Consider the following 24,034-nt stretch of genomic DNA (forward strand, 5'->3'; position numbering starts at 1 on the left):
GAACACAGCCACACCCATCCATTTACGTGCTGTGACTGCTAGGAGGACAGAGTTGAGTAGGCGAGGTGGAGACCACGTGGCCCCAAAAGTCTCAGATGTTTATAGAAAAAGTTTGCCAACTTCTGTCTTACAGAAACATCCTCAAGTATTCACCTACAAAAATGATAATATGTCTGGGGTTTGCTGTAAAATAATCAGTGGGGGAGGGAGAAAGTGTAAATGAAACAAGATAGGCTATGAGGCGATGAATGCACCTGGCTTCATCATCCTAGTCTGTTTTTATATATGTTTGAAATTTTCCGTAATAAAAAACTTTCGAGAAGGGGGCATCTGCGCTCCACAGCCTCCCAACTGCTCTGATCCCACACCAGGACCCTGGCATCTCTGGTCTAACAAGGGAATCAGGACAGAGCCAGCACTACTCAGCCCGGTTTCACATATGCCCAACGATGACTTCTGTCCCGGGCTAACCAGAAAGGCCATGGGCGCTGAGAGAGCCCGCCAGAGCCAGCCATGCAGTGAGTGCCCCCCCATCAGAGCCCTGGGGTTCTGGAAACTGGGGAAGGAGGGGCAAGGGGGCTCAGAGGGAAGGGGGCCCCTGTCTAGGGGTCAGGCCAGGGATCAGGGCCTCAAGTAGGTCTGTCCTCTGCCCTCTGCACCCCTCCCCGTCCAGGTCTGGACCCCCGACTTATGTCTGGGGCCCTTGGCATCCCCTGGGTAGGCCCTGCCCTCCTCTGAGACTCGGTGAAAGTTTTAATACTGACCACTCAGGGTCTTTGGACTGACTCAGAGGAAAGGATATATATAAGGCACTAGCCCTGTCTGTTGCCCATCTCTGTGGCCACCATCACTAGTAGCTGCCCTGAGGGGCCACAGAAGGCCCCCCGGGGGGGGCGGCGGGAGCGGGGCCAGGTCTCTGGCTGCTTCGGATGTGACCTAACCCCGTTAGAACTGTCATTGTGGTTCTAGAAGCCAGCCAAATAAGGTAGGGTTTTCTCCCTAGAGACAGTTTTTACCTGAAAGGGTTGAAAAAGCCCCAGGTCTTTCCTACCATCTGCCGCCACCCTCAGTTCTCACTGTGTGTCCTGTGTCTCCTACTCACAAGCTTAGGAAACCTAACCTAATCCAAACCACTCTTTCTCGTGACCCTAATTCATACCCTAATACCGTAAATTCAGCCCTAACACCAATCTCTGATTTTATCAGGAATGAGTCTGGAAGATCCAGTCATTTCTACCAAAGCAACCCCCAAATTACTCATAATCTCTTGACCCCAAAACAACCTTTGGTGTACGGCCTTCCAGCATGTCTCTTCCTGCCAACTGGACTGTGGACCATATCTGGCCGCTCTTGGGTGTTCCACCCAGCATCAACCAAACCCTAAGCCGGGGTGATTCTGCCTCCCCTTCCTCTGGGAATGGTTGGCGATGTCTAGAGACATTTGTAGCTGTTAAGCCTGGAGGGGCAAGCGCTACCGGCATCTAGTGGGTAGAGGCCAGTGATGCTACTCAACGTCCTACAATGCACAGGACCTTCCTCACAAAAATGGTCCCAACTGCATAGCACCGACATGGAGAGCCCCTACCCGGGCCCCATCCCTGGTCCACGAGCCTGAGCTAACCAAGTGTTAGCCATCCTGGAGCCGGGCTGCTGGGATCAAACACAGGTTCTGCCCCTTAGCTGGTGCCTGACCTGGGCCCCAGTTTTCTCCACTGTAAAATGGGGACAGCTCAACCCACCCTGTCAGAGTTGTCACTGGAGTCAATGAAGTAGAACGTGTAGCGTGTCGGGCACGCGGTACTCAGCAGGACCCACCGTCACTTTATCAGCATCCAGGAGGCCGAGCAGGCCTTGCCCTCGTAGCCTCCGAGAGTCCTGCTCGCCTCCCCACCTGACTCCTTGCATGGGGTCTCTGGGGTAAGGCTGCACGCCTTCCACAGAGTCCAGGGGGTGAACTGGGGGTGTGCCCGGAGCCGGGGGGACTGTGAACAGAGACCCTGTGCAGGAGAGACCAGGGGGTCAACCCAGGGACCCCAGGAGGGCCCCCCTAGATGCTCTGCGGACCAACACTCCTTGCCCAGACATGCCCTGGGAGCCCCTTGGCTCTGCTGCCTCCATCCCTTTCTGCTTCCATGTTCTTGCTGCTCCCTTTCTCTGTGTGGGACATTGCCATGAGGCCGTAGAGCAGAGGGGCCTCTGGGAAGGGGACGGGGTGGGGGCAGGGACCTGGGATCAGGTGGACTCCCAGCTCTGCTGTTTCCCACTGTGGGACCCCGGGCAAGTGCCTTCCCCGCTGCGGGCCAGGTTCCCCTCCCTCACAAGGTGTGTAAGGTCCTGACGCGATGGCACGCCAACCCTCCACGTCATTGTGAATAAAGCAGGCGGGGTCTGCGATGGGAAGGCCTGCCAGCTCTGAGGCCTGTGCAAGTCCTGGGGTCCGCCCCTGCCCAGCCCCTGGCCACCTCTGAGCCTCAGATTCCTCCTCTGCCCAGGGCAGAGCTCTGAGCACAGGCCACCTCAGAGAGCGGCAACCCTCTCGCTGCTGGTTTTTGCTGACTCGCGCCCTTGGCTTTCTCTCAGTGTCCAGCTCACTGATTTTGTTTCCTTCTTGGCTACCGCCTTCCCACCCACATCAGATGTTTTCTGACTCACTGTTATGCACCCCCTCCACCCCCGTACCTCCATCAAACCACATCCCTCTTTGATTTACTGTTTGGATTTTCCCAACTGGTTGCTGCAGAGCACCTGCCGCCCTCTGGCTTTCCTTCTTACCACTCGCCTGGTGCTCTCTCCTCCAACCCCCAGAAAAATCCCCAAGATTGCCTCTGCCCACCCCCTTCAAGGGACCCACCATAGGTCCCCTTGGCTGAAGTCCCGAAGCCATGAGCCCCGCAGGGGCTCCTTGGAGCCGGGTCACCCTGTTCCCACTGCCTGCCCCTCGCCCCTGAGGAGAAAAGGGCCCACGGACAGTGGGTGGCGATGGCCAAAGCCAGGGAGAGAGACAGAAGCACTCGACGCTTTCTCCGAGGTGCCCCCCGCCGAAGCCCTAGCCTGAGCCGAGCGTCACAGTGGTTCTCAGCGCAGGGGGGACGGGCTCCTTGTGCAGGGCTGGGGTTGAGGGGGCCTTCACTGAATCCCTCTAGCACCCCCGCGGCGGCAGCAGCTGGCATTTCCTAAGAAGCAGCTTCTAGTACTGACCCGGCTGCTGTTCCCAGGGCCCTGACCTGGATTCACTGCCTACTCCCACCAGCACAGGAGCGGCCCCCACCTTGACAGATGACACCGGAGCCAAAGAGAGGGGAAGGCCTGCTCCAAGTCCCCTCTGGCAGGTGCCAGACTCAGGACCCAGGCAGGCTGGCCCAGAGCTCGTGCCACCGACCACGAGCTGCTGCCTGTGAGTCCCCTGCTGTGCCCGTTTCACTGAGCTCAGAGCGGCCATGTGGCGGGGGCCAGCGAGCGCCCTCCAGAGCACAGGGACGGCTGACACAGAGAAGGACTCAGAGGCTGTCGCAGGGCACACGCAGTCCCAAGGCCAGAGGCCGCCTCTCCCCCTGCTCTGAGAATGAAAGAGGCAGAGAGGGCAGAGAAGAGGGCAGACACAGGGGCCCTGCGATCAGATCAGGGGGACCAAGGGCTCGGGCAGGCCAGGCTGATTTGCTTCCTCCCAACCCCTTCCCCTGCTGCCGCGCCCCCTCCAGCCTCAACTAGACTCTGAGCATCTGACCCGCCCCCAAGGAAAGGAGTTTCATTTCCCACAGCTCGATTTCCCAAGAGGGAGGGGAGGGCGGGGTTCGGCTCAGTTTAAGGGCTGAGACGGGGGACTCGGCAGACAGGCGGAGGGGACAGAGGAGAGAGGAGGTGCTAATGCCTGCGGAGGCCGAGGTAGCGAGGAGGCTGCAGAGAGACTGGGCCCCACAGAAACAGACGGGGAGACAGGGCTGAGCAGGGCAGCTAAGGGAGAAACAGGGAGACCCAGAGGAGGTGAGAGAAAGGCGGGACAGAGAAGAGAGACAGGAGAGGAGGGCAGACAGGTGAGCAGAGACCAGGAGCCGGCTAGCCCGGGAACAGGGGACACACACGTGTAGAGAGACCAGGGCCATAGTGGGGAGGGCTGAGGTGGGCGCGGGGCAGCCCACAGTGGGCCAGGCTGGGGGGGACACAGGCTCCTGTCACAGTGGCCCTGCTTCCCCTCCAACCCAGACAACATCTCCCCCAGAGAGACATGGACTCCTTGGGTAAGTAAGCAGCGGAGGGAGCAGAAGCCGCTTTTCTCTCCCCACATACCCGCTGAGCTGCCCGCTGACCCTGTCCTTCTTCCCCCCAGCCTGGCGCCTCCTCGCCCTGGTCCCCATCCTCCTCAGCCTGGCGGCTTCCCTGGACTGGCAAACTGCCCAGAGCCGCGACCCCTTCGAGAAATGTATGCGAGACCCCGACTATGAGCAGCTGCTCAGAGTCCTGACCTTGGGCCTCAATCGGACCTCGAAGCCCCAGAGGGTGACTGTGGTTGGTGCAGGCGTGGCTGGGTTGTTGGCCGCCAAGGTGCTCAGCGATGCTGGACACAAGGTGAGAAGTGCTGCTTGCTGTCTACCTTGAGTCTTTCCTGCTGCGGCTGGGAGTCCCGGGTACAGGGACCTGGCCACGTCCCTGTTGAGGGGTGGGGGTGATGGGAGGCGGAGAGAGGGAGCTATGCTTTCCTTGTGGTCAGGGGAGCGAGGCCTGGAACCCTCTGCTCTAACATGAAACCCAGAGGGAACATGTGTCTGTGCTGAGGGCTTTGACTTTCCCTGCCCCACTCTCATCCTGGAGGAAAGTCCCTTGAAACCTCTTCCAACTTCCTGGGGGGAATTTATGTTGGTGGGGATGGAAACTCCGCACAAGGGGGAGTGCCCCCTGAAGTCTAACCACTGTCCCTCTCACTGAAATCCAAGAATGAGTATGGGCCAGGCCAGTGGCTTCAGTACACACAAGAAATCTCCCCATTCCCTGAGCTGGGAAGTCCCTCTGAAATCTGGCCAGCGGCCTTCCTGCTGCAGTCTGGAAATTGTCACATTGTACATGTTCACTATGACTTTCTGTTCTCCCACCAGCCCCTCCTACCTCCCCATAAAAAAAAAGATCCTTCTTTCATCTCCATCCGTGCTGCTGTGGGGATGGAAGATTGGGTGGGTGTGGGGTGGGGGCTGTGACAGGGTGGAGATGGGGAGTCAGTGGGAGGAGCTAAAGCACCTGCTTGCTGCCCATCGTCCCTCAGGTCACCATCCTGGAGGCAGACAACAGGATTGGGGGCCGAATCTTCACCTACCGGGACCGGAAGACCGGCTGGATTGGGGAGCTGGGAGCCATGCGCATGCCCAGCTCGCACAGGTGGGGCCTGACCTGGGGGCCAGGCAGGCGCAGGGCCACCCCAGCGCCTACCTCTGAGCCCAGTCTCAACCAGACTCCCAACTCAATCACTGCTCCAGTGCCAGCACGAACCTCAACTCTGACCCCAAACCTGGCGCCCCAGTAAAGTCAGGCCTAGACCCAACCTCCAGCTCTGTCCTTTTCCTGACTGACACTTCCGGGCCTCCCGGCTCCAGCCCCACCACTGAACCCCTGAAGTGCTCAGGCCACTGCGTCCAGCCCTTCCAGACCCCCAGCTCTATCTTCCCCGACCCTGGTCCTTTCCCCATCCCCAGCTCCCACCCCCATCCAACACAGCTCTGTCCCCATTCCTACTTGATCCCCAGTGAAAGCCACCTCCCCCTCCAAACCCAGTCCTGAAGTGCGCTGCCTTCAGCCTTCCAGCCTTGTTCCCCTTTCATTCCTGTCCCTGGCACTGAGGACCCCCAGTCTAGCCCGGCTCCAGCCTCATGCCCAGCCCCAAGCCCCGTCCCCAGCTGCCCCACCCACCCCCTTCCCTTCTCCAAGCCCCACTGGGGAGGGGGGCCCTCACCTCCCCCGCCCGACCCTCACCAGCGGCTCCCACTCCCTCAGGATCCTCCATACGCTCTGCAAGAGCCTGGGACTCAATCTGACCAAATTCACCCAGTACGACGAGAACACGTGGACGGAGGTGCATGAGGTGAAGCTGCGGAACTACGTGGTGGAGAAGATGCCTGAGAAGCTGGGCTACAAGCTGCATCCCAAGGAGAAGGGCCACTCGCCCGAAGAAATCTACCAGATGGCTCTCAACAGGGTAGGCGCGTCCACGAGCCCTGCAGCCCTGTCCCCCTGCCCCTGTCCTCCACGCTGTGGTGTCCCATGCCCTTTCCTCCTCCTGGCATAGCTTTCCTTTTCCCATTCCTTCTGGTTTCCCATCACTGGCTCTTCCATCTTTAGTTTCCCCATAAGCCCTGATGATCCCCATCTCCCATCCCCTTCTCACTCACACACTGGCCAGAACAACCTCACCTTTCTACACCTTTGGGGTTTTTTGTTGGTTTGTTTTGGTTTTTTTTAGGCTGCGTCGTTCGGCCCGTGGGATGTGGGATCTTAGTTCCCCGACTAGGGATTGAATCCATGACCCCTGCATTGGGAGCTCAAAGTCTTAACCACTGGACTGCCAGGGAAGTCCCTCTACACCTTTGGTTTAAACTATGATCTGTGGGCTTGTTTTCCAAGTCCATCTCCTGAGACCCAGACCTATGTCTGTCTCCCCCTGGCCATCCCCCAGGACCCTCCAGCTCCCACTGAGCTTGGCGGCAGCTTCCCTGAAGCCACTCGGATTCCTGGGTTCCCCATCTCACAACAGTGCCATCATCACCACCCCCAGTCATGAAGCAGAGCTCCAGGGGCCATCCTCGCTTCCTGCCTTCCCTGTCAGGCCCCAGCTCCATCCGTCCTGCCCTCAACTGCCTCACACTGTTCCTACCTCTCTGTCCCCCCAGCTCCAGCCCCAGCTCAGGCCTGGACCTCTCCCTGCATCCTCACCCTGGCCCACCCTGCTCACAGCCCCCTGTGCTCCCTAGCACCTCAGCCTCAGTTTGAAGCCCTGAGCAGTCTGGTCTCTCCCACTCCTTTAGCCCCATCTTCTCTCCAAGAAATTGTTATTGCCCACCCCAAACTCTCATGGTGGCCCAAACACCTTCAGCTCTGTACTCCTTCGTTTGCACTATGCTTGTCCACCGTCCCACACCCATGCCACTGACCCTGCCTGGAAGGCCTTTTCCTTTTCCCACCCAGGGAACCCTTTTCATCCCTCAAGAACCAGCTCCAGTGTCCCCTCCTCCAGGCAGCCTTCCCTGATGCCCTCAGAGAGGAGCCAGCCTAAGCCTCCTATGGGAGCTCCTAATTGTCCATCTCCTCTCGTAGACCAGGGTGGGCACTTAGTCCAGGCCATTTCTGTGCCCTGGCAGTGCCCAGTTTAAGGAGCCTAGGGAAATGTGAGGGGAAGGGTGAGTGAGTGAATGAGTGAGTGAGTGAAGGGACACCTCCTTTGGGGAGTTCCCTGGCCACAAGAGAGAAGCCAGGTGGACAAAGGAGAATGCTGAAAACAGAGGGCAGCGAGGCTTCCGGGAGGGGATGAGGCTTGAACAAAGTGGTGAATGATGACCAGTTGGGTGCCCGGCAAAGATGAGGGGGGTGAGCAAGTGCAGGGGCGTGGAGGTGGGGGAGACCCGAGGGTGGTCTGAGCACTGGACACTGTGCTGTAGACCTGAAGCTGCCCTAAAAGATGGTGACCGAGGGGCTGGCAGGGGCCTTGAACGGCAGGCTGAGGGCTGGAACTCTGCAGCTCCAGGCACTGGGGAGCCACAGAAGGCTGTGGGCAGGCGAGGCGCCGCCAACAAACCCCCGTGAGCAGTCATGCCCTGTCAGGGCTGATGGGTGGGTGGCAGAAGGGACTCCACTTCCGTCTGCGCCCACAAAGATCCAGGCGACAGATAATTACCGTCCATAAGGACACAGCGCTGACTGAGACAAATAATTACTGTCCATAAGGACACAGCGCATGGAGCGCACAGTCTGGGACAGAGGCAGACAAAGTAACACCCAACCAGGATGAGTGTGACATTGTCCGGTGGACCGAACGGCCGGGGAATGAGGGGTAGCAATGACTCAGGAGGACTTCCCAGGGTGGTGACATAGTTGCGGTGGAGGGCAAGGCTGAGGGCCGAGCACGGGCAACATCCTGGCAGCTTGAACAAGAGAGGTAAATGGCTGGCCGTGGGCAGGAGCAGGAAGAGAAGCCAGGTTTGGACCCCAGGTGGGGCCTCCCCGGTCCTGTCCCCACAGCTCAGCGCCACTGCTTGTCCCTCCACAGGCCATCGAAGATCTCAGGACACTGGGCTGCAGAAAGGCAATGATGAAGTTTGAAAGGCACACGCTCCTGGTGAGTGAGGGCCTCGGTGTCGCTGTCTGAGAAACGACGACAAGGAGGGTGTCCATGGGGCCTTGGGCGGGGAGTCAGAAGGCAGGAAACTGGGACCCCGGGCCTGCCACCTCCTCCCTGCTTGACGGGGCTGGACACGCCCGTCTTGGGGCTTCGGTTTCCCTCATCTGTCCCAAGGTGGGGGGGGCCGTATCGCTGAGGTCCAGGGAACCGCACTAAGCACGGCTGTGTCACTGAACTAAGTAAGAGGCTCCGCAGGGAGCGGCCCCGTGGGAGGGGGTACGGAGCCGGCAGGTGCAGCCTGCCTGGGCCCTGACCTGGGTGGGCCACGCCATCCCCCAGGAATACCTCCTCGGGGAGGGGAACCTGAGCCAGCCTGCCGTTCGGCTCCTGGGAGACGTGATGTCCAAGGACGGCTTCTTCTATCTGAACTTCGCCGAGGCCCTGCGGGCTCACAGCTGCCTCAGCGACCGGCTCCGGTGAGGCGGCGGGCTGGACAGACGCCGGGGGCGGGGGGCGATGGGGCGAGTACGGAGTGGGCGGGGCTGGCGGGGTGGGCGCGGCCTGTAGATATGGGGGCAGGGGCCCAGGGGGCGGAGAGAGGCGCGCTGGGTCCCGCCACACTCGCCCCCGCATCCCGGTTCCTCCAGGGGAAGAAAGGTACCTGGCGAGTGGCGTGGCCCTGAGGGGACGAGGCGGGGTTCCCGGGTCACACCGCTCAGCTCCCGGGCCTCGGGGGGCCATCGGGGACTGACGAGGGCGGGGTAGATGAAGGGGTGGGATTAGAGGCAAGCGGCAAGTGAGAACTGGAGCGGGGAGCGGGGAGTGTCTGGGGAGGGGCCGCTGCGGAGATGCAGGGCCCGAGAGCCCGTCACGCACCCGCCCCGCCGCAGGTACAGCCGTATCGCGGGCGGTTGGGACCTGTTGCCGCGCGCGCTGCTGAGCTCGCTGTCGGGGCCTGTGCTGCTGCACACGCCCGTCGTGGCGATTAAGCAGGGGACGCACGAGGTGAGCGTGTACTTCGAGCCCTCGCGCCGGGCCCGGAATCAGAAGTCCTTGACGGCCGACGTGGTGCTGCTGACGGTGAGCGGGCCCGCGCTGCAGCGCATCACCTTCACGCCGCCGCTGACGCTCAAGTGGCAGGAGGCAGTGCGCGCGCTGCATTACATGCCGGCCACCAAGGTGTTCCTGAGCTTCCGCCGGCCCTTCTGGCACGACGAGCATATCGAAGGCGGCCACTCGAACACCGACCGACCGTCGCGCGTGATATTCTATCCGCCGCCTGGCGAGGGCGCGCTGCTGCTCGCCTCGTACACGTGGTCGGACGCGGCTGCCACGTTCGCTGGCCTGAGCCTGTCCGAAGCCCTGCGCTTGGCGCTCGACGACGTGGCGGCGCTTCACGGGCCCATCGTGTACCGGCTCTGGGACGGCAGCGGCATCGTCAAGCGCTGGGCGGAGGACCCGCACAGCCAGGGCGGCTTCGTGGTGCAGCCCCCGATGCTCTGGCGAACCGACAAGGACGAGGATCAGGAGTACGATTGGGCGGTCCCCCACGGCCGCATTTACTTCGCCGGCGAGCACACGGCCTACCCGCACGGCTGGGTGGAGACGGCCGTCAAGTCGGCACTGCGGGCCGCGGTCTTGATCAACGGCCGGACCAGCAGCTGGAACGACCCCCGGACCATCAACAGCATGGGGCATGTGCACGTGGCGCCCGCCCACCACCACCCGCGCAGCCTCGAAAGGGGGCGGGGCACCCACTCTCCAGCCTTACATGCCGTCACCGCTCCGCACACGACCCAAAAGAGGACCCAATATTAAAGTATTTTTGGAAACAGCAGTGTGGTCCCGCCCCCTCCCTGGCTCAGTCGCTTCCCCAATTTGCAGGAGCAAAACCATTAGCCCTCGCGGTAGAAGGGGCTGCGCCTATCCTGGAGCCCCAGAAGCTGTCCTACTTCTTCCTGGGCCGCGGGCTCCGTTTGGGGGAGTAGGAGGTACAGGATGGACACTGCTTTGCGCGACCGGTAAACGTTAATCACAGTGCCCCACAACGGCTGTCACGACACAGTGGGAACCTTAAGCAAGTAACAAAAAGCCCAGCCGACACTGGGTTAAACACGAGTTTATTTTTCTCATAACAAGAAGCTGGTAAGTAGAGCCCCAGAGGGAGCAGCCCCGCAGGCCCTTCCATCTCGGTTATGTCCGGGATGTGCCCCTGCACCCCATCCTCACTCCTCCAAAAGCCCCAGACTCAAGCAGGTAAGGGAGCCCTGCCTCCACAAACCGCCACCACTCACCCGCAAGGGGCCTCGTCTTAGGCCTCACTGGCCGGGTCAGGGTCACAGTGGTCAGACATCGACTCTGCAGAGTGGTCAGAGGAGACCACGAGTCACCACCCCCTCTCGATCCAGAGCCAAGCCGGTGTGGTGGCCTCCCCGCTCCACCTACTCGAGGCCAACCAGATAGGAAAGTGTCAGTTTCAAGAAACCAGCTAAGAGAAGGGAGGCCTGGTGGAGAGCCCCGCCCCTCTTTGCGCCTCCCCTCCCCAGCCTCCAGGAGGGGCGGGGTCGTGGGGGGGAGCTGGATAAAGTGTCTGGTGCTGAGCAGGCCGCCTCGCCCAGCACGGTTAAGAGTCCACACATTCCTCCTCCTCCTCCTCCTCCTCCTCCGGCAGGATTTCCAGGCTGCTGTCAGGCTGCGGGACTGTGTCCACGGGGGGCGGCGGAGCCGGTGGGGCGCGGGTGGGCGACAGCGGCAGTGGGGAGGCAGGTGGCGATGGGCTCTGGGGCTCTGCGGGGGGCGCCAGGCCTAGGATCTCCTGCACGTTGTGGGGCAGCTCCTGGCGGGTTGGCGGATAGGGAGCGAGAAGTCAGAGGTTTGCTGGGGGTTGGGGGGCTATCGGGAGGGGTCAGGGACTCACCCGGCAGGCGGTCAGCTGCCGGTAGAGGGCCTCGGCCCGCGTCAGCACGTCCTCCACGCTCAGCTTCATGGTCAGCTCGTTGATGTGCTGCGGGCGGGGGTGGGTCAGGCCTGCCTGCCTGCAAGCACCCAGCCACCACCGCCCCAGCACCTACTCTGTGCCTCGTGCTGGGGTACAACTGAGGGAAGACAGACCGGGCTGGCCCTCTTGGGGCTCACAGTGGAGCTGGGGGATCAGGAGAGGTCATGTTCTCTCCGGCTGCTTGCCAGGTGCAGCATTCAGGGAAGGAAAAGGGCACCGAGCCCCACCGCCACGGCCCCGCCCCACGTTAATGCACTGGGGCAGGGGCAGGTGGCCCACTCATGCATGGGCCACATGCTCTGTGAGGACACTGCAGGGAGCCAGGGATAATGGGGTAGGAGACAGACAGACCCCGTCTCCTGGCCACCGTGCTCACAGCCTTAGCCAATCGTACTTTCCACAATCCTATTTTGAGTACCTACTACCGAAAGGTACTGTGGCACAGGGGCAGGGCCAGCCTCCACGGAGTTCACACCCAGATGATGTGTCTTCTCCACACAGGTCAGGATGGGCAGGGGGAGGGAGGGGACTGGGAGGGAGCCACGGTCTCACCTTGAGGATCTCATTGGACCCGAAGCCTGAAAGCATGAGGGTGTCCCGCTCCATGTCCAGGATGGCGCAGGCCACCAGCAGGTGCAGATTGGGGCCAGGGAGCCCCGTCCACAGCACCTAGCAGTGCCCAGGGGAGGGGTCACTGCAAAGCCTCTGCCTCAGGTCCCACCCAGGTCTGCCCCACGCCCTGCCCACCTCCCACCAACCTCCCTGCCCCATCCACTGGCAGTACAGCCAATCCATTTCTCCTTCTCGGCCCTCCCACCCCAACTGGCTGGCTCACCTCCCACAGCCGAAGGACATCCGGGAAGGGGAATTCCCTCTTGAACCAGATGAGCAGCCACCGGAAGCAGAAGCAGAGAGAGCCAGAGTCCTGGGAGTCTAGGGGAGGACAGCGGTGGGAGAGACGGCACTCAGCTGAGAGCAAGCTCAAAATCAACTCCAATCCTGCTCTAATTCACAGGGCGCCCGGTGGTCGGACTGGACTCTAAGAAGTCACCCTGGCTGTAAGAACCCGCACGAGTCTACGCAAGTGGAGGGACAGCTTCAGAGCGGGGACAGGGACGCTCAGCGCCAGCAGGAACCTTCCCATCCTGCCTTCCGGGCTCCAGATGAGGTGAGCTAGCCCCGTGGTCTCCGCTCTCATGTGGAAGGGAGGCAGTAAGACCAGTCCACTCAGGGAAAAAATCTATTCAACATCCAAAGCTGGGGGAGGTGTGAGGAAACTGGCCCTCGTGTACACTGATAGCAAAAACGTAAGCTGGTAGAACTTTCTGGGAAAGCAGTGATGAAGACAAATGTTTCAAAAGATGTAAAAATGTGTACTTCACTGGATACAATATCACTTCTTGGAATTTAACCTAAAAAAATAACCCACGAATATAGATTCATCACGGTGAAAAGCTACAAATAACCTAAGAGTCCAGTAGGTCAGGTTAAATCTATTTTTATACATCATTAAGATGGACAGAACACCATGTAGTCGATAAGACTGATAATGTAGGGCTTCCCTGGTGGCTCAGTGGTTGGGAACCTGCCTGCCAATGCAGGCGACATGCCAGGGGACACGGGTTCGAGCCCTGGTCCAGAAAGATCCCACATGCCGCGGAACAACTAAGCCCATGCGCCACAACTACTGAGCCTGCACTCTAGAACCCACATGCCACAACTACTGAGCCTGCGTGCCACAACTACTGAAGCCCACGCACCTAGAGCCCGTGCTCTGCAACAAGAGAAGCCACCGCAATGAGAAGCCCGTGCACCACAATGAAGAGTAGCCCCCAGGGGCTTCCCTGGTGGCGCAGTGGTTGAGAATCTGCCTGCCAGTGCAGGGGACACAGGTTCGAGCCCTGGTCTGGGAAGATCCCACATGCCGCGGAGCAACTGTACCCGTGAGCCACAGCTACTGAGCCTGCGCGTCTGGAGCCTGGGCTCCGCAACAAGAGAGGCCGCGACAGTGAGAGGCTGCGCACCGCGATGAGTGGCCCCCGCTTGCCGCAACTACAGAAAGCTCTCGCACAGAAACGAAGACCCAACACAGCCAAAAAATAAATCAATTAATTTAAAAAAAACTGTTGAAAAAAAAAGAGTAGCCCCCATTCGCCACAACTAGAGAAAGCCCGCGCACAGCAACGAAGACCCAACACAGCCAAAAATTAAAAAATAAATAAATTAGCTTATCATCATCTGCATTCAAAAAAATAGTACGAGCAACAGCAACTTTAACTTTCTTTTCTTTACGTCAATTCCCTGCATTTTTTATATTGAACAAGCAATGCAGTCAAATTTAAAAGCCGAAATGCAGCAGTCCCCGCCCCAGCAGCCCAGAGAACCAGTTTCCAATCCCAGGCTCAGGGGTGACTGGAGATGAGAGCTGGTTGGAGATGAGGAGTGTGAGGAGCTGCGCCCAGGTCCTTCGTCTGAAAAGCCTGACAGCACACGAAGGAGCCACCTCAGCAGGCAGCGGGGGCGCGTTTGGCAGGGGTAGGGGGCCCACGTCTGCATTCGTTGAGGTTTTGCTCCAAACCACAGTCCTGCTTTTACATATCAATTCTGGGTTCTGTGGGGATGTTTCTCTTGCTTGCACCACGTCCAAACATCCTGGACATTGTCTGTGGCCACTCCCAGAGACTCTGCAGCAAGGTGTGTGGGCCCACCATCATCCCCTGCCTACCCGCCAAGACACGTACCCAGGAAGTCGCAGAGCGGAGGGTCCAGCACCCTCAAGAGGAGCAGGAGTTGCCCGAGTTGCCGCTTCATCGTCTCCTGACTCTCCTCAAAGTTCCCATGCTGTGAGAGGGAGGGCCACGTGAGGAGCCAGACCCCAGCTTTTGAGGGGGCCTGTCTCCCAGCCCTGCCGAGCCTCACCACGAGCTCCATGAAGCCACAGAAACACCAGAAGGCATCCACCTCGTTCTGAGTGACGTAGAGGATCGGGGAGAGAAGGTCACTCATGCCCTGGACGTAGCCTGTGGGGACATGGGGTCAGGGCCCAGCCGAGGCCTGCAGCGCGCTCCCCCTGCAAGGCCAGCCCCCAGCAACTGCCCCCGGGCTGTGCCGCACCGAGGTCAAAGTGGTACATGCAGTAGGTAAGGAGGATGTCGTTCAGCAGGCCCAGCCCCGGGTTCTCGGGGCCCTCGTAGAACTTGTTGTTCCTATCGGTGCGGCTCACATCTCTCTCTGTGGGGACAGGGGGCAAAGCGCAAAGGCGTGAAAGGTGAGCCCTGTCCCTGCCGGCCGGCCGCCGGCACACCTAGGCAGGTGTGGGTCATCCAGAGACCATCTTGAACGCTCTCACGTGAGGTACTGTGCTTCACGCTCACCAGCTCGCCACACCCTCCCAGCAGCTGACAGTTACTAAACCATCAACAGATGGGGAGACTGCGGCCCAGGGAGGTAGGATCACTTGCCAAGATCTCACAGTGAGTAGGTGGTAGATTTGAACCCACGGAGCCTGGCTCCCCTCCCGTGCTCCCCCATCCCCGACCCCAGGGCCACTCACCCCTGCTCACACCCGTCTCACTCCCCTCCATCCCTACAGATGGCCTTGCTCCTGCTCTTAGGGAGACAGGGGGCTCCCTCGGGCCCCTCCCAGCTGTTTCTGGTCTCACCATCCCACCCTTGCCCCCCACCAACCAATGAGGCTGCGGTATCCGTGCAGCAGTGAGTTCCTCCGCTCCTGCTCCGGGCTCACAGATTTCCACTGCAGCTTCATTCGGAAATACTCGTCCCTGAGGGGAGCGGAGGAGTGAGATGTAGGGACACCCCCCGCCGCCTCATCCTACAGGGCTCAGCCTAGCTCACCGCCCCTGTGCTTCCCCTTCCCCACATCTCTCATGACACACAACACCCTTGGGGGGTTTTTTTGTTGTTGTTCAACGTCTGTCACCCCCATTGGACAGAGAGCAGCAGGGGCAGGACCGGGACACACGGCAGAGGCACAAGATATACAGGAACGACGAGAGGTGGCCCCATGGGGTTAGGAAGCCCGCTGCAAAGCGGTGACCACTGAAACGGCACGGCGCCAGAATGAAAACGGCATCGGGGATGGGCTCTGGGCCCTACAGGGGCAGGGCCTGGCCCACTGCCTCTGTCCCCGCTGTGCTCAGGTCGACGGCCTGTCTGTGCACGCGTAGCGCGCCGGTGCCAGGCCGCCCACTGGGATATGCTGTTGATCAAAAACCTCCAGTCGACTCAGGAGGCCAGAGGCTGCAGCGCAGCAGGGCAGGAGCCACGGCGTCTCACTCACGTTTTCTTGCGCACGTGGGCCTTGTGCTCCTCGGCTGAGCCCTCCCAGCTCAGGTACCCGAGGAGGAACTTCCAGGCCTCGCGTCGCAGGCTGGGGCTCAGACCCTGGAGGGCAGAAGGCAGCTCAGACGGGCCTCCCCTTGGCTGCCCGCCGACCCTGCCCACCCACTCGGCTTCTCACCCCTGAGAAGATGCGGGCTTTCAGCTCAGGGACCTGCTGCAGGCGGCCCTCGGGGCCCATGCGGCGGGCCCACTCCTCCTCCGTGACCGGAGGCGCCCGCTCCACAGCCGGCCTCGGCCCTAGCTCCACCTGGGGGACACAGGACGAGTGAGCCCGGGGCCTCGGCCCAACAGCGTTCCCCAGCCCACCGTGGGCCACTCCGAGTCAGCTCAGAGCCCTTCTAAGTTGCACGGACGGACAGAACGTCTGGGGCAGGAAGCATCTCCTTGGCTGGGTCAGTGAAAAAGTCACCCCCCAAGTCAGGAAAGCCCCCCCAGTAATAGTAGGCACCAGGTGCACAGGCTACAAGCACCTTCCAGCAAGTCACTCATGAAACCCGATGAGGGCGGCGCTGCTATCATCCCCATCTCACTGGGGAAACAGAGGCCCAGGGAAATGCAGTCCCATGCCCACGGTGACCGCCAAAGAGCAGCAGCGTCCACCCTGATACTCACACAGGAAATGACCTCAAACCCGGGCTCGGGTTCGTCATCGGGGGCTGGAGGCAGGTCAGGGGAGGCCCCCTCCTGGTGCGGCTGCAGGGCTCCCCGGAAGAAGTTGGTCACACGGGAGAAGCTGCTGAAGGTGGTGGAGTAGGGGTCCTGGAAGAAGCGCTGGGGACAGGGCCGAGGGGCGGTCACCGTCCACCCTCCCTGCCTGGCCTTCACGGCCCGCCCTTCCCTGCCCACACCGGCCAGCCTGGCGCTGGGGACTCACAGACACCACGTTGGAGCTGTCCTGGTCAAACAGCTGGAGGTGGTGGAAGGAGTTGGAGAGGGCCGAGGAGTCATGGGGGAAGACCAGGTAGAGGCGGGAGTCCTGCGGGGAGCTGCGGGCAGGGCATCTGGGTGACACACAGGCAGCGTGCCCGCTTTTTCCTTTTTTTCTCAGTGTCCCGAGTGCCCATGGGGAATCCCTCATCTCAGGCCTGAGACCCCAGCTGGACCCCAGGGATGGCACAGGCCCCAGGGCAGGTCAACGAGGGCCTTCCACCTCCCTGGCCAGGGTGACTGACTCAGGGATAGGCCAACGAGAAGCAGCCCCAAGATGCTGCTGGAATGTGGGAAAGAGGTGCTTTCTACCCACCGGGGCCCCCAGAGAATGACAGCAAACTCAGAAAGAAAAAGAGCAACTCTTTCTGCACTCTGGGACCCGGGTCCCGCCTGATGTCAAGCTGCCCTTTGATGTTGCAGTTACACGGGCCGCTCAAGTCTCTTTTTCCTGCCTTTAAATCAGTCTGGGTTGTATTACTTTCACAGCCCTGAGGGAGTCAGGCTGCATCCCTGGAGGGGTGGGGCCTGGGACAAGGCTCACCTGGCCAACAGCAGGTAACGGCTGAGGACACGGAGCAGGGTGCGGGTGCCCCCGCGGTGGAAGTGCAGGGCAGGCAGGGAGCCTCCGGCCTGCGTGACCAGAACCAGGTATGCCCAGCTGAGGCCCGGCTTGGAACGGCGGATGGACTTGAGCTCCCCCAGACTCACGGAGAAGGCCCAGGAGCCCCGGGGGGAGCTGGGCTCTGCACCTAGGGGGACAGCAGCGTCGGGAGCAGGTGGGGGTCGGGAGGCAGGGGCGTGTGGAGCCAGAGGCGGCTCAGGCATCTCCTGAGAGCCCACTGCGAGCCAGCCCCAGGCCCTCTGGGAAAGGAACCCAGTAAAACTGGAGGGGAGCCTGGGGGATGCGTGCCTGCCCCCAAATCTCCCCAGGCTCCCCACGTCTGTCCCCTGCCCCCCCCAACCCTGCCTGTCTCACCTCCAACCCTCTCTTCACTCTAGACCCCTCTCAAGCCACAGCAAAAAGGCTGTGGTTTCCTAAACACACCCAGTGCCCCACACCTCTGGCCTTGCCCCCGCTGCTCTCTCTGTGCGGAGAGAAAACTCTCAAGCATCCTTCAGAGCTAGGCTGTGGCACCACCCGTTCCTGGAAGACTCCTCTGCCCCCTACGGGGTTAGATACCTCCTCTGGTGCCCCCAGCACCCTGTGTGACTCCAGGATGGCCCGAATTACCCTGTCACCCTGCAACTGTCACTGCCACAGCCTGGAAAATTCCATGGGCAGGACTTACGTGGAGGTGCCCACAGCCAATCAGGAAGCCCGGCCTGATGAGCAAGGCTGCAAACCTCAGAGACACCGGCCACGCTGGACCTGGGCTGGGGACTGCCCTGCACCCCCCACCCACTCACCTGGGGCTGGAGGCCACTGTGGGTGGCCATCTTGACTGTGGGCAGCACAGCCCATGGAGCCATGACCACTGAGGGTAAGTCGTGTCTCCGCCTGCCCCCACCCAGGGGCAACAGTTTAGTCTACCTCTCGTGGGCTCTGAGTGGCGGTGCCGTGGCCGCACGGTGCTGATGACGGCCCAGTCGGGTTCATAGCCGGGGTCAAAGGTTGGTTCCTCCTCAGAGGTGCAGGAGTCTCCCCCACTGGTGTCCTTGGGGGAAGACAGGAAAAGAGACTGAGGGACTGTGGATTCAGAGTTTCCAGATCTGAGCCTCGAGGCCATCCTGGGAGGTAGCCCCATTGAACAAAGAGGGAAACTGAGGCACAAAGAGGGCACAGCGCTTGCTCTCAGGGTCGGTCACCCAGTGCGGCCAGGGAATGGGCCAGGATTTGAAGCCAAGTCTCATGATGGCTCTAACCAAAGCACCCCCACATAAAAAGCAGACAGCTAGGGCTTCCCTGGTGGCGCAGTGGTTGGGAGTCCGCCTGCTGATGCAGGGGACGCAGGTTCGTGCCCCGGTCCAGGAAGATCCCACATGCCGCGGAGCGGCTGGGCCCGGCTGGGCCCGTGAGCCATGGCCGATGAGCCTGCGCGTCCAGAGCCTGTGCTCCGCAACAGGAGAGGCCACAACAGTGAGAGGCCCGCATACCACCAAAAAAAAAAAAAAAAAAAAAGCAGACAGCTAGGCAGGGGTTGGGGTGCTTTGCAGTCAGACTGCCAGAGGTCGCTGTGCTTAAAATAAGTAGGTAGGAGTTACTAGAGTAACTCAAATCAGGACCACAATCAGATATGACTTCACACCCACTAGAATGGCTAGAATAAAAAGAGACAGGCAATAGCAAGTGTTGGTGAGAATGTGGAGACACTGGAACCTCTTACACTGCTGGTAGGATTGTAAGATGGTGCAGCCACTGAAGAAAACAGTCTGGCAGGTCCTCAAAAGGTTAAATGTGGAATTACCATATGACCCAGCAATTCCGCTCCTAGGTATACACCCCAGAGAAATAAACATGAACACCCACACAAAGACCTACACGTGAACGTTCACAGCAGCATATTCGTGACTGCCAAGAAGTGGAAACAACCCACTGTCCATCGAACTGATGAATTAACAAAATGGGTAGATCCATACGATAGAATTTTATTCAGCAATAAAAAGGAAGGACGTTCCGATAGATGCTACAATATGGATGAACCTTGAAAGCAACCTAAATAAAAGAAGCCAGTCATGAAAAACCACATAGAGTATGATTCCATTTATATGAAATATCCAGAAAAGGCAAATTTATAGAGACAGAAAGCAGGTTGCCAGGAGCTGGAGGAGGGGAGTACAGGTACAGGGTTTCTTTCGGGGATGATGAAATGTTCCGGAATTACACGGTGGTGATGGTTGCAAATGTGTGTGAATACTAAAAACCACTGAATTATGCACTTTGACAATTTTAAGTTTTCATAAAGCTTGAATTTTTTTGAGTCTGATGGTAAGTGAATTCTATCTGAATAAAAGAAAAAAATAGGTGGCTCGTATTTTGTTATGAAAATAACATGAAGTGCCCAGCATGGGGCCAGCTGGTGGCTGCTTTTATTGACATGAGCTCAGGGGCCTGTTGGGCAGATTCAGGGAAACCGGGCAGAGCAGGGCCATGCTGAGGGTCAGAGTGCAGTAAAAGCCGATGACGCTGGCCATGAGCCGTGGAGGAGGGCAGGGAGGGGACAAAATGTGTGAGGACTGCAGCAACTGTGAGAGAATTCACAGCTCGTGTGTCTTCTTCCTCTATGGGAAAGGCTAGAAAGGTAAAACATTTCCCAGGCTCCCCTGAAGTTGCGTTCCAGGCACAAGAGCCTACCAATCAGATGCACTCAGATCTACAAAGTGGAAATTGGATAAGGGCAACTTCCTGCCACTCTGGCTGGTGTTTGGCTGACAAGGAAAAAGGAGGAGTCTTATCTCTGTCTTCATCTTCCTGCACACAGAGCGGTAACTGGGGCAGCAGTGGGGCCGATTAGCAGCTCTGATGGTAGTATTCTCGAACTTGACAACTCCAATGACAGTCCCATTCCCTACAGCCCTGCCCTCACTGGATCGCAGCTCCCCTGGCAGGTCAGTTCTGCAGTGTCAGTCCTATTCCTCTAGCTTCTGTAAAAATTCTGTAAGCCTCCACGTCTCTGCATTTAACCCCTTGCTGCTTAAAGTAACTGGAGTGTTTTGTGGGTCTTGCAATAAAACCTTGCATGATTAGAAGGACTCAGACTGTGGGGTATCTGCTGGATATTCCAGACTGACAAGCCACTCCCACAACAGAAGCTGAAATATCCCAATATCCACTTTCCCAGCCTTCCCTGCATTTCTGAATGGCCTAGGGACCCAACTCTGGCCAGTGGAAGCTGAGGGTACATCCGCGGGGAGTCTGAAGAAGGGAATTCCTGATAAAAAGGCACCTACAGGAGTGAACACCCTATTCAGGTTAGCCTCTATGTGCTGTTAAGGGAGGACATGGTGTTTGGAACTGTGGCAGCCAACCAGGGCCATGAAAAGAAGACCAAGGAATGGCAAGGACACCTGTCCACAAGCTGCCAAACCAGCCCCTGGCAAAGCCGTCTGTGCCCTCTCTGTTCTGTGACATGAAGAATTTGATAATTTTGCCAGTGTTTACACAAAATAATGATAATTAGTGTGTTGTCTGTCAAATGTTTGCAGCTCTCCACCCCTCGGGCATACAGTAGGATTACAGCTCATTGAACTCTACTGGCTGAGTGGAGACATGCAACTCGTTCTGGCCAAACGGCTGGGATATATCACTTCCAAGATGGACTGTTTAACTGCCAGGGAAAAACTTCTAGAGATCTCTTTCCCTCTGCCACAAGGAATGAGACCTTTAAGATGCTGGCTGCTCTAGCAGCATGCTTCCTTGAGTAATCATGATGAGCAGAGCTCTTTTGCCAACCTGAGATACACATGTAGAGTGAACAAAAACAGTTAAAAAGGCTGGAGCTCCAGCAGCCCTTCTGGACCAGAAGGCAGCCTTAAGAACAGATGCCACATGTTGAGGATTACAGAGCAATGTTGGCAGGAAGCTGAGTCATTGATAACATATGAACCTATACTGCTGACTTCTGGGCTTTGTAAAAAGAGAGAAATGAGCTGTTATCTTGTTTAGGTCGCTGGTATTCCTGTTTCTATTACATACAACCAAGTGCAACTCCTAACTGATGCAAAGCTTTCTGGAAAACCTCTTGTTTTTACTGATAAAAAGGACAGATATGATTGGTACCCTGCTGGCCCCTTTTTCCTGCCTTAAAAGGCAGATGCAATGGCTGCAGCTGAAGTGGTCATTTAAACACCACTAGAGCAAGCACAGTAGGTTCTCAGCAATCCAAGCCTTGATGTCACTAGCCAAGGACAGCAGCCTCATACCATTTGGAGTCTTGTGAGGTGAAAGAAACAAACTTGTTTGCTCACTGTGTTGTCAGCTCAGTTTTGTGTTCCTTGGAGCTGAATGTATCCTGAATTTATATGTGTCCTTCCCATCGATGCCTGTCTCAGTGGGTTTCTGTTATTTGAAAATAAGAGCGCCAAAGAGGACAGCAATATTCTTAAGAAAGGCACTCAGACTGCCTGTGAGGTTGGTGAAAATGCAAAATCCTGGTTGCTGCTACTTCAACTTCCATAGGGGAGGCTCTGGAATCTCCATTTGAAACCCCATGGCCCCAGCTGAGGCTTCATCCTCTCTTCCTGGCCCGTCACACTGGCCTCCTCCCCGACCTCCCAGCCCCCAATCTCCCTCCATTTGGTCCTTCCATCCATCTCCCACATGATCCCACAGATGGGGCTTTCCATACCCATACCTTTCCCCTCCCAAGGCTAACCTTGGCCCCCAGGACAGGGTCCAAGCTTCTCAGCCTGGCATTTCAGGCCCAACTATCTTTCCAGCAAAACCCTCTACAGAGATATCCCACGTTCCGTTCTGCCCTGAAACACCCTTCTTCCTCCTGTCCCTGAAATATATTGTTTTTTGGGGGTTTTTTTTGGCCGTGCTGTGTGGCATGTGGGATCTCAGTTCCCCAACCAGGGATTGAACCCATGCACCATGCAGTAGAAGCGCAGAGTCTTAACCACTAGACCACCAGAGAAGTCCCCGCTGAAATATATTCTTGCCTGCTTCTCATCTCTAGAGTCCTAGCCCAAATGTCTGCTCCCCAGAAGGAGACGTGCTCTGGAGTCAGTATGTGTGGGTTCAAATCCAAGTTCCAATACTTCCTAGCTTTTCTGACCTCAGGAGAGGATGAGAGGATGAGGTTTCCTCTCATCGTGCCTCAATTTCTCAAAAACAGAATGAGGGGTGAGGGAGGACTTAGGCAGTGTCTGGGTTGGATTCATCTCTGGGTCCCAGCACCATCCAGCACAAGGGCCTGACAAGGAGACATCTGGAAATGAGAAGGGCGAGGTGTTGTACCCGGGGAAGGAAGGAATCCTGGCGAAGTGGATGAGTAGCCTCTGTCAGGTCTTGTTCCCTCTCTGGACACGATGGCAAGACTGCCCAAGAAAAAATGCCACACTCTGTCAAGTCCTTATGGGCTGAGAGCCCGTGGAACCTGAATCCACAGGCTGAGTTGTCCTCTTGCACCCTGGCAGAGCTCTCCCAAGAAGCAAAGGGGGTGAGGAGGCAGGCAGCTACCCCCATGGCCACAAATCTCATAGTGTCTACTTTCTTTCCATGAATGGGCATCTTCAGCCCCATTTCACAGAGGAGACAAAAGTGAGTGACAGAGAGAACTTAGGTCCCAACCAGGACCACACATGCTCCTAGGGTAGGTCTGTAATTGTATTCAAGTCCTTCAAATGCTTTCCACTGCCCCGACCTAGAAAAAAAGTAAGTGGAGAAAGGGGAAGCAAAGCCTACCTTCTTGGAGAAGAAGATTTGGGTGGAATCTCCAGCCTCCTCTACAGGAGCCCAGTGCAGGAGGACGTCATTGTCCTGAGGGAAAAAAGGAGGGGTTGGGAGTGCTTCCCTCCAAACTCCCCAAACCATATTTCCAAACTTCCTCCCAGTTCTGGACCCTCAGCCTTAGAAAGCCACCTCTCCTTCTTAACCTCCCATTGCTGACCTCCACACTATACTCCTACAGACGCCGCCTCCCTCCCGCTCTAGGCCTGCCCGAGCCCTGCTCTCTCCCGGCCTACCTTCTCCACAACACGGATGACGCCGGCGATGAGGGAGTCGGGGTCTTGGTGCTTCTTGGCACTGGTGTGCAGGTACACGCCTCCTTTCTCAAATACCACCTAGGAACGGGAACCATTGAGGGGCGGGGCCCAAGCGTGGGAAGACACTCAGGGGGCGGGGCTCAAAAGAGAGCCAATGGGAGCAGACCCGGGGGAAGAGCTATTCACCTTGGGGGCGGGGCCCAGGGTACATTTACCTAGAGAATGGGGCCCGGAGTGAAGCCCGTATAGCGCCAGGCTTCTCTGGCACTCCGGAGGATGGGGAGGGGAGAAAGGGGGAGTGCATTCCAAACTGGGTGAGCCGCAGGGGGCGGGGCTAAACGATATGGGTCTCCCTAGGGCAGTGGAAGGAAGGGTGACAGCGTGTTTATTAAGGGAATGGTGTGCTTGTTAAGGAGGTGCTGGGCTCCCAGAGTCCCTGCAAGTCCTGAGAAAGAAGCAGACCACCGGAGGGCGGCGTTTCGCATAGACGGAAGCGAAAGAACGGGTCTTCAGTGCTTACCCTGTAACCGGCGCCCTCCATAGCCGCGGCCGAGACCTCACTGCCCCGGCTCCCTCCTTTTCCGGGTCAGCGTGCTGTCACATCCGGATAGGAGACTCCCCTCAAGCCCAGACAGTGGTGGCGTCCCCATCTGTTCTAGAATAAGAATGGGTGTAACCATTTTTCAGAATGGGGTGGTTAAACTTGAACCACGAGGTATCAAGTCACCTCACACGCTAAAGGTGGAGCGGCCAGTGCGCAGGCGCAGCAAAACAGTCCTAAC

At 58.4% G+C, this 24,034-nt stretch overlaps 2 protein-coding genes across 7 annotated transcripts; one reads left to right on the plus strand and one right to left on the minus strand.

The window, feature by feature from the left end:
• Positions 1-424: 424 nt before the first annotated feature.
• IL4I1 (interleukin 4 induced 1) lies at positions 425-10,151 on the plus strand. 4 transcript variants are annotated; one of them, XM_060131488.1, is made up of 8 exons: positions 3,840-3,882; positions 4,201-4,235; positions 4,325-4,563; positions 5,252-5,364; positions 5,977-6,178; positions 8,243-8,311; positions 8,654-8,790; positions 9,205-10,151. In XM_060131488.1, exons 2-8 carry the CDS (start codon positions 4,223-4,225, stop codon positions 10,130-10,132), a joined length of 1,701 nt encoding a protein of 566 aa, XP_059987471.1. In that variant the 5' UTR covers positions 3,840-3,882; positions 4,201-4,222; the 3' UTR covers positions 10,133-10,151. The 4 variants fall into 4 exon arrangements, with proteins under 4 accessions (XP_059987472.1, XP_059987471.1, XP_059987470.1 ...); XM_060131487.1 differs by having other exon boundaries at positions 3,846-4,031; XM_060131489.1 differs by lacking the exons at positions 3,840-3,882; positions 4,201-4,235 and adding an exon at positions 425-518.
• A 267-nt stretch (positions 10,152-10,418) lies between these two features.
• Positions 10,419-23,913, minus strand: TBC1D17 (TBC1 domain family member 17). 3 transcript variants are annotated; one of them, XM_060131482.1, is made up of 17 exons: positions 23,773-23,913; positions 23,232-23,330; positions 22,951-23,025; positions 18,136-18,259; positions 17,146-17,353; positions 16,549-16,675; positions 16,287-16,445; positions 15,793-15,921; positions 15,613-15,716; positions 15,000-15,094; positions 14,427-14,543; positions 14,232-14,332; positions 14,054-14,153; positions 12,148-12,245; positions 11,865-11,981; positions 11,232-11,318; positions 10,419-11,150 (listed from the first exon to the last, which is right to left on the minus strand). In XM_060131482.1, the coding sequence occupies exons 1-17, from the start codon at positions 23,791-23,793 to the stop codon at positions 10,938-10,940; spliced, it is 1,974 nt and encodes a 657-aa protein (XP_059987465.1). In that variant the 5' UTR covers positions 23,794-23,913; the 3' UTR covers positions 10,419-10,937. The 3 variants fall into 3 exon arrangements, with proteins under 3 accessions (XP_059987465.1, XP_059987466.1, XP_059987467.1); XM_060131483.1 differs by having other exon boundaries at positions 16,549-16,660; positions 23,773-23,912; XM_060131484.1 differs by lacking the exons at positions 23,232-23,330; positions 23,773-23,913 and having other exon boundaries at positions 17,146-17,465; positions 22,951-23,027.
• Between the last annotated feature and the right edge of the window lie 121 nt (positions 23,914-24,034).

The sequence above is a fragment of the Lagenorhynchus albirostris genome, chromosome 19, assembly GCF_949774975.1.
Source record: "Lagenorhynchus albirostris chromosome 19, mLagAlb1.1, whole genome shotgun sequence".
Taxonomy (NCBI): Eukaryota; Metazoa; Chordata; class Mammalia; order Artiodactyla; family Delphinidae; genus Lagenorhynchus; species Lagenorhynchus albirostris.